Source organism: Poecilia reticulata, chromosome 2 (genome assembly GCF_904066995.2).
Source record: "Poecilia reticulata chromosome 2, P_reticulata-male-v2, whole genome shotgun sequence".
NCBI classification, from domain to species: domain Eukaryota; kingdom Metazoa; phylum Chordata; class Actinopteri; order Cyprinodontiformes; family Poeciliidae; genus Poecilia; species Poecilia reticulata.
In genome coordinates, this window is record NC_088831.1 from 4,494,144 (window position 1) to 4,506,211 (window position 12,068).

The 12,068-nt window shown below is 37.5% G+C and overlaps 2 protein-coding genes across 5 annotated transcripts; both read left to right on the plus strand.

Annotated features, from left to right (window-relative positions):
• The first annotated feature begins 127 nt into the window (after positions 1-127).
• On the plus strand, positions 128-6,088 carry tmem237b (transmembrane protein 237b). Of its 4 annotated transcripts, none has more exons than XM_008424548.3 (14): positions 129-313; positions 570-605; positions 2,461-2,492; positions 2,578-2,591; positions 2,667-2,735; positions 2,800-2,928; positions 3,006-3,099; positions 3,180-3,337; positions 4,116-4,248; positions 4,325-4,516; positions 5,272-5,345; positions 5,430-5,517; positions 5,605-5,726; positions 5,820-6,088. In XM_008424548.3, the coding sequence occupies exons 1-14, from the start codon at positions 293-295 to the stop codon at positions 5,882-5,884; spliced, it is 1,227 nt and encodes a 408-aa protein (XP_008422770.1). In that variant the 5' UTR covers positions 129-292; the 3' UTR covers positions 5,885-6,088. The 4 variants fall into 4 exon arrangements, with proteins under 4 accessions (XP_008422751.1, XP_008422770.1, XP_008422783.1 ...); XM_008424561.3 differs by having other exon boundaries at positions 5,465-5,517; XM_008424529.3 differs by having other exon boundaries at positions 128-313; positions 5,272-5,517.
• Positions 6,089-6,182: 94 nt separating this feature from the next.
• On the plus strand, positions 6,183-11,817 carry cyp20a1 (cytochrome P450, family 20, subfamily A, polypeptide 1). The gene is made up of 13 exons (XM_008424572.3): positions 6,183-6,770; positions 7,232-7,281; positions 7,553-7,719; positions 7,797-7,942; positions 8,016-8,183; positions 8,263-8,341; positions 9,040-9,152; positions 9,235-9,289; positions 9,385-9,505; positions 9,603-9,714; positions 9,794-9,858; positions 10,827-10,916; positions 10,997-11,817. Exons 1-13 carry the CDS (start codon positions 6,699-6,701, stop codon positions 11,148-11,150), a joined length of 1,392 nt encoding a protein of 463 aa, XP_008422794.1. The 5' UTR covers positions 6,183-6,698; the 3' UTR covers positions 11,151-11,817.
• The last annotated feature ends 251 nt before the right edge of the window (positions 11,818-12,068 follow it).

Genomic DNA, 12,068 nt, shown 5'->3' on the forward strand with positions numbered 1-12,068 from the left:
AAAGTTAAATATGTAAATACTTTTGTGACTGATTAAAGTGTATATCGGTGAAGAAATGTATTAACTCTTTTGCGTTTCTTATTTGAACTTTTTTAATGTCTGCTTTTATTTTGAAATTATACGTACTACTTCCTAGCATTCGTAACATCCGGTTAAGGTAGCTCAGTGAGTGTAAACAACACAACGATAACTCGGTTTTTAACTGTCTTGGTGTTGAAAAAGTCTGGCTACATTGATGAGAATGTGACCAGAAATTCATTTCGCTGAAGGGTTTTAGGTGAAAAGACCGAGAATGGACGGGGGAGATGGTAAAGTAAGTACTTATCTATATACTAGATGAATAACGGTTCTTTTGTCGAAATGTTCTCACATCTCAATGTCTGTAAGATAGTTTATTCAGAATAAAATGATATATTTGGCAAAATGTATCATTTTGCATTTTATTCTGTATCATAGCACAAGGAGCCACCCATGCATCCTTGTATCCAGGCACATACTCCATCCATTTTCATTGCTGTTTTTTTTTTTTTAAATCTATAACTTCTTGTATTTTTTCTGTTACTGTGCAGAATATAAGGTTTAGGGAGCTGCCGCCTCTCCCTAAGGTAAGTGAACTCACTTATTTGTTAGAGTTCCATTATTATTACTGTCTGTAGAAAGTAAAGTAAAAGTGTAGAAAGAAACTCACACGTTTAGAGAGGCCAATTAACCTGACAGTCATGTTTTGGACTGGGAGGAAACCGCAGTACCCGGCGAAAACTCACGCATGCACAGAGAACATGCAAACTCCATGCAGAAAGACCGGGGCCGGGAATCGAACCCAGAACCTTCTTGCTGCAAGGCAACAGCTCTACCAACTGTACCACTGTGCAGGACAAAAGTCCATAAAACTTTAAATGTAATAATTTTATAATTGAACCTTTAGATACAATTTAACTAGTAATATGACCATTTTAATTTAGTTGCTTTTTAATTTGTTCTTCTGTTGCGTTTCTTTTTAAAAGTGCTGGCAGTGTCTATTAAGGCAGGATGTTGGAGTTCTGGTAGAGTTCACAAGTTATTTCAGTTATTTCAAATTGATTTTATCCTTGGGTTACATTTTTTTATTGTGTACCAATCAAGTTTTTTTTTTTTTTTTGCAATTTAGTAAATAAATATGTATTTATTATGTGATCATTTAGATCAACTTCTAAATGTAAAACATTTTAATTGATGATTTTTATATAAAATTCTGTATTTAATGAATTATTGACATCCATATAATTACAGATCTCTGTACAAACTGAATTCTTAATACAATTAATTTGTTTTACTAATACCACATAAACAAAAAAATTTTTTGTAATTATTTATTTATTGGATCGTGGCAGGTCTGACGCTTGATATTTATTTACCACATCACAATTTGCATGTTCACAACCAGAATAAAATCCGAAAAAGTGAGAACTCAGTTTTAAAGAATGTGTATTTATTGACATAGAACAAAACAAACAAAAAAAAGAATAAATCCTGCAAAAACTCTTTAAAAGTTGCTATTTTCCCAAACAACAAAGCGCTGCAGTGCCGTCAATAAAAACAAACCAAATCCCACCAAAGCTCGCTTCTCCATCCTCACAAACAGCCACTCTTATGATGCTCCAAGTCTTTTGTAAAAGGTTTAAATCGTTTGACCTCTGCTCCCAAACTAATCCTCCGTCTTGGCAGATTTAGCTCAGGATTTATCTGTCAGGATGTCATGTGTGGCTTCGCTTCGCTCTGAGTTGCATTCTTGACCGAAATGGCCAGAAAAACCACGGTAAGGTTTTTGTTATCTCAGCCGCTTGTTTCAGGATTAGCTGCGTCCAAGAAGTTCAGCTATACGAGTATAAAAACCTCACCGGATCAGATGTTACGTAAACGTCCGGGATTAAACAAACTACTTATCATGTGGTTGCCCTGTTTAGTAAGAGTTTCTTATTTGGATCAGGGTTTTTTATTTTAAGAAAACATAGTTATTGTGTTTTAAATACTTTGTTTGGGGGGGAAAAAGGACAAAGTTCTGGTACAAGTAGAACTAATGTCCTGGTCGATTTGCTTGGTTTTAGTTTCAAAAGTACTATTTGACAGAAACAGTAACTGATACGTTTGTGAAAAACGTGTGAAACTCTTTAAAAGGTAAACTATTCATTATGAAATATTCTGAGGATTTGGCAAAACTCCTCCAATTCTTTTGTGCAGGTTCATGTGTATGAAAACACATTAATTTTTTTTTTTATATTATTTTTTTTTAAAGTAGACAATAAATGTGGTGGAGATATCTTTTTTTTCTTAAAGACTTGGATAAATGTGTAAAAGTCCTTAAAAATCTGAAATCTCTTTAGGACCCTCTCTTGGTTTGATTATGAGTAATATTACATTGATAAGAAATGACTAAATAATTAGAGATAATTATTTTTATGCTTGCTTTTTTTGTCTCCGTAGCGAGGGCAGCGAGCCCTTCCCACCATGTCCAGGTAGGAAAACTTCTCCTCTTTAACAACTTCTTTGTAAAAATGAGAATAATAATAAAACTCTTTTTTTGTTGTTGTTTCATAAAAGCCAAGACACAGCAGGTGGGTCCAAATTTTTTCAGAAGCCACAATGTCAATTTATTTCCGTTTCTAAATTCAAATGAAAAACGTCGACAGATTTTCCAGCCCCAAAACGGAAAAAGAAGAAGCCAAGAAAAGACGCAAATGGAGAAGGAGACGTGGACGGTAAGGAGATGAGGAGGAGACAAGAGAAACGGCGTTCTTTGTTTGAATAATTGTGTTTCCTCAGATCAGGAAATGGAGATGGGAGGGCTCGGCAGCCGGAGGGCGTCTGAGGTCGGAGATCACCTGACACTCGAAGCCACAACAGATGGTCCAACGCAGAGGAAACGGAAGAAGAAGAAAGCCATGTCCACAGGTGGAAACCACTTCGCTTTTCTTTCATGTTTTTCAAAAGTACGGTGGCGGTTTTAAGCTTATCCGTCTCGAATTCAGATCTGGAAGACAACCAAGCCGACCTGGTCAACGGAGACACCGGAGATCAGACCACCGACGGGGAAGAAGTGGTGAAGAAAACCAAAAAGAAAAAGTAAGAGAAAAACAAATACACTTAGCAAAATTAGAGTTAAGAAGACAACAACAACAAAAAAAGGTGTTTCTCATGTTCAGGAAGTCGAAGGTGGCAGAGTCGCCGCTTCCCGACGAGTTTTGCGTCGAAGAGGACGACATCATCAACGACAGCTGCTCGCCGATCCCCCAGCAGGCCCTGTTCTCAGCGCCGCAGGGCCAGAGCCAGCCGGTCGGGAAGCTGTTTGTAGAGAGAACCAGTGAGTTCATTACACCGATCGATATCTACAGGAAAACAATCAACTTAACTTTACAGGTTATATGAAGAGTCAAATAAAGCTGTCAGTTAATGACATCATAAGTACTAAATTATGTTTTAGAAACTATATATATATATATATATATATATATATATATATATATATATATATATATATATATATATATATATATAACTAAAACCTTAAGATACTCCATTAAATCTACAATAGAGATTAAACTGAAGTTTATTCAATAAACTTGTTTTTTTATGCTAAAGGAAGGCCTGCTTCTGTGTTCCACCTATTTTAACTTTTTACTGCCTGAATTTATGTACAAAAATAACAAAAAAGTGATTCTTTTTAAAAATGTTCTTCTATTCTCCTCTGCGCTCACAAATAGCAGGACCAGGCTCAGGAACGAAAGTGAAATTACTGTCATTTTATTACGAGAATAAAGTTGTACCACATTAAGGCGAAATAATACGAGATAAAAGTCAAAATAAAAACAGAAAAAAGTCGTTATCGTTGTGACATTTTTAATTCTCCTAATTAAAAAAAACCTCAGCCTGACCTGATCCCGTGTCGTACACTAGGACAGCAAGTGGAGAAAGAAATAGATTCAATAGTTTTTTTTCTAAATGAATCGACAATCTTTAGCTTCTGACCAAGAAAACGCTTGACAGGTCAAATCAGAGATGTCTCTGTGGAAAGGTTTGAGGTTGACTTTGAGGTTTTTTCAAAAATGTGTTCTTTTTGTTATGGTTATGTTGATGCGCAGAGCGGTTCCAGGCCGCCGAGCGTTCCGACTGGAGGACCACGGGCGAACAGATGGACGGCGTGGCCGAGCTGCAGCACATGCCGCCGCTCTGGACCACCAGAGACGTTTCTGTCCGAGTGCATGAAGGCTTCAGGTGAGGGGAGGGAGAACCTGAGAACTCAACCTTCACCTCTCCTGTATCCTCCTCAATGTTGTTGTTTTTTTGTTAGGGTGTTTGGTCTGTTCTGTCATGGCTTCCTGGCCGGCTACGCCGTGTGGAACGTGGTGGTGGTCTACATGCTGGCCGGCCAACACCTCACCGCTCTGCGCAACCTGCTGGAGCAGTATCACGGCCTGGCCTACCCCTCACAGGCCCTGCTCTACATACTGCTGGCCATCTGCACCGTGGCCTCCTTCGACAGGTGAACCAGGAGAAATCCCTTTCAAAATAAGAGCCTACATTTTACAAAAAGTCACGAGTCACTTAAGAAAATATCTTTATCATAAAAGTGCTTTTATTCCGAAGATATGAGGTTTCTTGCTGTGCCGACTGTATTTATTATAATATATTATACAGAAAAATACAGCAATGTTCCTTTTTTAGAGGAGAAAAAATGAAATATTTGGAAATAATTTTTCAACACCTTCTCAGTTTCTTTTTTTTTTGTCTTATTTTTTTATATGAAAAAAAACCCACTTCATTTTACGGTCATATCTCACGAAACATGTTTTTTTTGTTTTGTTTTTTTTTAAGAGCAAAGAATAGAGAGGAAAAATAGAACAGCACTTTGCAAATGAAAAACTTTTGAATATTTCTCTCGAAAGTTAAAACTTTTCGACTTTTGAAATGTCCATGTTTTCTTTCTAGGAAATCTCTGAGATTAATCTCAAAATTTTTGTGTTTTATTTTTTTTTTTCCAACATGTCTTATGACTTTTCTGACTCATAAATGTCTTTGTTTTTGCTAGAAAATTTCTGAGATTAATCTCAAAATTTCGGAATTTTTTCAGCAGAAATTCACTCCTCCTGTCTTCTGTCTGATCCTGATTCGCCATCGTACAAGCATGAACCACATGTTTTGATCAGATCAGGAACAATCTGTCTGATGTACACCAAAATATGAACCTACTCCTCAGAATTGATGATTTATTTTTTGTTTTTGGCTTTCTGTTGTCAGGGTGAACCTGGCTAAAGGTCCGGTGGCTCTGCGGCAGTTCATCACTCTGGATCCAGTGGCTCTGGCTTCGTTCTGTAAATCCACATCCGTTCAGAGATTATTGATCCCTGTTGTTTCTGTTTACTTTAATCCCACACTGTTTTTTTTCCCCCACTCAGTGTATTTCTCTGCGTTGATTCTTTCTCTGAGTCAGCAGATGACCAGCGATCGGATCAACCTCTATGCGTCCTCCAACACAACGATATGGTGCGACGACGCAGATAATCCTGACGTTACGAAGCAAAACATAAGGCCAGGATTACATTCCTCGGGTTTCATCTGTTCTTGCTGCAGGCCTGCGGGGTCGGAGCACCAGATCCTCCACCCGTGGGTGACCATCAACCTGGTGGTGGCTCTGCTGGTGGGCTTGGCGTGGATCTTTATCGCCACCAGGCCGGAGACGGACTACACCGAGGGTGAGAAAGACAGATGACGCTGGAAAACTGTTAGAATTCCAGTGAAATCCACTGTGAGATCACAGATTATGTTGTGTTTTCTGTTTTCTTTAGGTTATCTGAGGGCGATGGAGGTTGAGCCGGCAAGGCCGGAGGACAAATCAGAAATTACCAGCTGAAAAAAAAAAAAAAAAAAAGGAGCAACTGTTAATTTCTTCTTGCTGCAGCTTTGTTGACATCTGTGATTGTATTAGAGATTATTATTTTTGGTATTTTTCTAATGTGCTTGTCTCTTAAAATATAGAGTTTAAAGTAATCCAACAATGACTCTTCTTTATGTCTGATAAAATATGACATTTATGAAATAAAATCCACTGAACAGATGTCCAGATGCATTTTCTGGGATCATTGAAATAAAACCAACTAATAACATGTTTTTTTATTATTATTATTACTATTTATTTACTCATTATAAGAAACAAAGCTCTATCATAGTGAAAACAGACAAAAATTACAATATTTAAAGATTTCATTTTTATACATATACTTACAAATATAAACTGAGATGGTCAAGTATATTATGACGTTATTTTCGTAATATTAAGATTTCATTCTAGAAATTGTATTTTTATTTGTGTGGCCCTAATACTCCATAATATAGGGATCAAATACTCATTCCACTCCAAGATATCAAGATATTAAAACAAGTTTTTAAGTTGAAATATTTCAAATTGTACAAATAAAATTGTTATGAGTTTTCGATTATTTTTATGAAGACAAAAGTATAATTTGTAAAAAGAAAATTGAAAAATAATTGTTCAAATGTCAAGATAAAAAAACCCCGTAAACTTCCATAAATCCATCGATTACTTTGGTCTTCTTGCCGTGGCTAGGCAGTGTAGTCGCACACAGATATGCAATGTTGACGTGGTAACTCCCAACATTTGGACTCAAACTTCCAAACATACACGAATAAAACGTAACAGCGCCGTCATGTTGGACTTTGCCATCTTCGCTGTCACGTTTGTCATCATTTTAGTTGGAGCTGTTCTCTATTTGTACCCGGTAAGCCCCAGATAGGTCAAAGTTAGTTAGCATTTAGCAGGCTGCTATACATAGGGCAGGCTGCAAACACAAAACACTCGATTTTAAAACATCTACAGATTTTTGCAAATTGCGATGGCTAATGTGTAACAGTTTTACAAATCCAGACATTGTGTAATGTTATCTCATAATCGGCATTCATTTTATTCCACTCGCTACAAATTTAGTGCATAAAGCCACAGTTTTATGAGTTTTGGTTTGCGCAAAAAAAGGTGAAACACGCGTAGATATGAACATTTTCGAACTTGAAAGTGTATAATTTATTAGCCGATTTTTAGAAAGCACAAATATCTGTTCGTATGATAATTTGTTTGTCTTAAAAAGCTTGGACTCCCTTAAACGGAAAATAATAGGCTTAAAATGGACAGCATTCAAATGGAAATCGCCATGATGTGTTCACTTGTTTCTTAACATGTTTTCAGTCTTCCAGAAGGGCCTCTGGTGTCCCTGGTCTGTATCCCACAGATGAGAAGTAAGTTATATTTAGTTTTGTACATATTAGTAATTACTGTTCTACTCTTATGCACATTTAAACAAATTGAAAAGTGTGTTTTTGTCTTTTCATTTTGCTAATTTGCTACATAATCATATGACACAATAAGACATGGACAACTATTTAACTGTACGAAATGGTGCATTTAAATGTATGTTTACCTATTTATTGAGTTAACAATTCTGAAGGGAGCTGCATAAACAACATTTTTTTTATCTTGGTTGTTTTGATTCTTCTTTCCAATCTTTAGGGATGGAAACTTGCAGGACATCATCAACCAAGGCAGTCTGCATGAGTTTCTTGTTAACCTGCATCAGGAGTTTGGATCAGTGGCATCATTCTGGTTCGGCGGGCGGCCGGTGGTCAGCCTGGGCTCTGTGAATCAGCTCAAGCAGCACATCAACCCCAATCACACCAGTAAGGACGTCACACTCAAACTGAGGGTCTTTTGTCTATGCGAATACCTAAACTCTTCACGTTTTTATGATTTTCAGCCGACTCCTTTGAGACCATGTTGAAGTCGCTGCTCGGATACCCCCCGGGCATGGGAGGTGGGCCCAATGAGTCAGTGGTCAGAAAGAAATTATATGAGGGGGCCATCAATAACAGCCTGAAGAACAACTTCCCAGTCATGCTCAAGGTTCGTCTGGATCACTTTAAACGAGACTCGCCTCAAATCAAAGGAGACCCACTGACCAGGAAGTTTTGTCTAGGTGGTGGAGGAACTTGTGGTAAAGTGGAAGTCGTTCCCGGAGGCTCAGCACATCCCGCTGTGTGCCCACCAGCTGGGTCTGGCCCTGAAGACCGTCACCCAGCTGGGTCTGGGCGAGCGCTTCAAAGACGACGCTGAAATCATCTCCTTCCGCAAGAACCACGACGCGGTGAGAATCTGTTGGATTTGTCTTTTCTTTTTTTAATCTGGCATCAAAATTACTTAAGTGTTTGTTCTGATTCTGCCAGATCTGGTCTGAAATTGGGAAGGGCTACATGGACGGCTCCATGGAGAAGAGCTCCAGTAGAAAAGCTCATTATGAGAAAGGTGAGTTCAATCATTGAACTTTGTTGCGATCTACTTTCAATCTGTGATGCTGTTATGACAAAACTTTTGATTGACTCCTTGTACAAAAATCAGGAAGCCGACATCTTTGAATTCTCTGTAAGTTTGGGGGGTTTCCTGATTGGTTTATTTAACATTACTTTGCTTCTTCACCCACATTACTGTAAACTTGAACAGAAAAATTAATTAAAACACACTGTTTGAGTAGGAATGCTGTGCTGTGACGTCTTGCATTGTTGATAAAATTCACAAAAAACCTAACAAATAGCCAAAACAGCAACATGTCGTTTGTAGTTGTTGCGTTTTAGGAGCCGTATTCTCCTAAAACGAGAGTTTATGTTTAAAAAAATGTGAAAACGTATCAAAATTTAGTCATCTTCTGGTAATTTTTGATGGGTTTGAATCTAAATTCAACATGGAGAATCTCATTCACTTTATTGTCAATCCAAATAAATAATAGAGGTTTGGAGACATCTAGTGACAGAGTTGGGAACTACAACTATGTACATTCCAACTATGTACATTCTTTACTCATCTTCAAAACCAGGAGGAGGATTTAGACACAAGATTGGATCTGTTAAATTTTTTTTTGTTCGCAGGATTTTACATTTTATTGTTGTTGTTTTGGATATTTTTCTTTTTGTTTTAACCATAAATGATTTTTTAAAAACCTTTGTCAGCTTTGTCAGAGATGGAATCCATGCTGCTGTCAGTGGTGAAGGAGAGGAAGGCCCAGAGGAAACAGATGGCGTTTGTGGATGCTCTTCTTCAGTCCAGTCTCACAGAACGACAGGTGGAGTCTTTGATAGCTTTAGAAAAAACTTAATGGAGAACCTTATGAAATTGTACTTTTTTTTTGTATTTCTGTGTTTTAGGTCATGGAGGACTGCATGGTCTTCACTCTGGCTGGATGCGTCATCACTGCTAACTGTAAGCGAGGAGTCACCCTGAAAGTAAACTCGTAGCAGAAATTACTGCTTTGCCTCATAAAAAAGTATCCAAAATGAAAAATGCTGTTTCGGCAGTGTGCATCTGGGCGCTTCACTTCCTGTCCACATCCATAGAAGTCCAAGACAAACTCTACCAGGAGTTACAAGATGTTCTGGGTTCTGATCCGGTTTCTCTAGACAAGATTCCTCAGCTCAGGTGAAACCTGTTCCGACCCACTTTTAGTATCATCCTTCGTATGTAGGCTGCATAAGAGAAACAGCTGCTGAGTTTAATCTTGTCTCTCTTTGGGAAGATACTGCCAGCAAGTTCTCAATGAGACAGTAAGGACCGCCAAGCTGACCCCCGTAGCTGCTCGACTTCAGGAAGTGGAGGGCAAAGTTGATCAACATGTGATCCCTAAAGAGGTATCAACTCTGCTCAGGTGTCCAGCTTGTGGCCACAATAGGAGGAAGTGACGGTAACGTTTCATGTATTCACTTTCAGACTTTGGTAATCTACGCCCTGGGAGTAGTCCTTCAGGATGCAGACACATGGAGCGCCCCCTACAGGTTCACCTTTAGTTATTGGAAGAACAAACTAATCTCTGATTCTTAATATGGAAAAACAAAGTACAACTTTGCTGCATCTAAGTGACCACTTGGAATTGTTACTAGCTGTGTTTCCATTACAAATGTGCAAAAAACGTTTTGTATTCAGCAAGTGAAATAAGTTTCTTATTTCCAGTAAATAAGAAACACAGTTAAAATCACACATGAAGACGTTTGCTCATGTGATAAGTCATTTAAAAAACATAATTGTCCTACCGCTTCTTGTTGTCGTCTTTGTCTTTTCTGCCATCACTAATATCCAGTTGTTGATTGTGTGATATGAAACTTTGTGATCCCCCCAAAAAAGTGGTGTGTTTCCAACAGAAACACTGTTATTTTTGGCCTGGAATACCACGTGTGTGTGTGCTAACACAAGACAGAAAGACATCAGTAATGATCTCAGAGAAGCAACTCTTGATGCTTGTCAATCTGTTAGAAATTCAGGGATAATTTCCAAATTATTTGAAGTCTATCATAGCAGAGAAGAGTCCTAAGTGGAAATCTTTTAGGAAAGGTTCCATTTAGAAGTTTGTTCCTAACTGGGTCATCAACTGGAAGGTTTATCTCAAACATGGCAGCAAATCTACAGTAGTGGTTGAAGAAGATTCAAGGTGATTGAAACGTGAAATGCGGCGTTGCAGAAAAAGGAAGGTGTTTAATCCTCAACAAACGGAGGCAATATGGCAAAGAAGAGACAACTACTGAGTTCATGGGGTATACTTCATTTTTTCTGACTATTTGATGAACATACGTTCATTGCCATTCAAGGTGTGACTCAAGGAGTCTTACTCTGGCAACTTCTTTTTCAGAGGTGGTTCTATAAGCTGTTTGCTCAAAGTGTACTTGGTTTATTCCATTGGCAGTATCTACAAATTAGCTTCACTACTGGAGATAATATTGCGCAAATCAAACATTCTTATATTTATCAGGTTTGATCCAGATCGATTTGAGGGAGAATCTGCAAGGAAGAGTTTCTGCCTACTTGGCTTCTCAGGGAATCAAACGTGTCCAGAACTCAGGTAGTTTCACATTTTTATGACTAAGCTTTTGTCAGAAGATTGTGGTTTAATAATTGGCTAAACTGGGTTTTTTTTGTTAGGTTTGCTTACACTGTAGCTACAGTCCTGCTCAGCACTTTGGTGCGACAGCTGAAGCTTCACCAACTGGAAGATCAAGTGGCAGAAGTCAAATCTGAGCTGGTGTCCACACCCAAGGATGAAACCTGGATCACTGTCAGCAATAGAAAAAGCTGAAAATAGTTTATAGTGCCCAGCAACTAAAGCATCATGTTTTTAGAAAACAATCGATTTGAGTGAGAATTTACCAGCAAAGTATTACAGTTGTGGTTTAAAATGAAGCTCTTAATTGAATCGGTTGTAAGGACCAGAGACTTTCAGGACATTTCTAACCTGCAGCCAAATAAATTTCTACTTCATAAATGGGCAAGCTGTAAAGGCAAGAGTTTTATTTTTAAAGGAGTATATTGTAACTAAGACTGACATCTAGTGGCTTTCCAAAATTTGGCCGATCTGTTCGTGAGCAAGAAATTATATCTTTATTAACGATTATGTAAATCATCTATGGAGAAGAAAAATAACTTTACCTTTTCAGCTCTTCCTGTTTCTGGATCTTTTTTTTTTTTAACTAATCATTTTACGTCTTTTTTTTAGTCGTAGAAATATGACTTTCCACAGTTGTCCTATTTTGTAATTATTTAATTAATACAAAATCATTTTTTAAAAATCAGTAGAAACTACCTGAAACATTTTTTTAAACATGATTTGTTTTTGACAGATGTTTATAATATTGGTAATCTTAATTTTCATTGCTGCTTTAGGCCAAATATTAGAGCCTTACAGCATTTGGATATTTCATTTTACTTTTTATGGCCTCTCGTTTAATAAACTTGAACAGAAAATATTGTTTTTGCTGTTGTCTTTTATTTAATTTTACAAAACATTCGTCTATTGATGGGCTTGTAAATTTACATGACTCCGCCTACTTGCTGCTTGATTATTCCAAGCATAGACTAATATGAAGTGAACTGCACATTTTTACAAGTTGGGGAACTGCGTTGGGTAATACTCAAATGTATTACCCAATTTTTAAACATCAATGGAATTTTATAAGAAAGAAATAGAATTGAAAACGATTAATTTTGCATAGTCCAT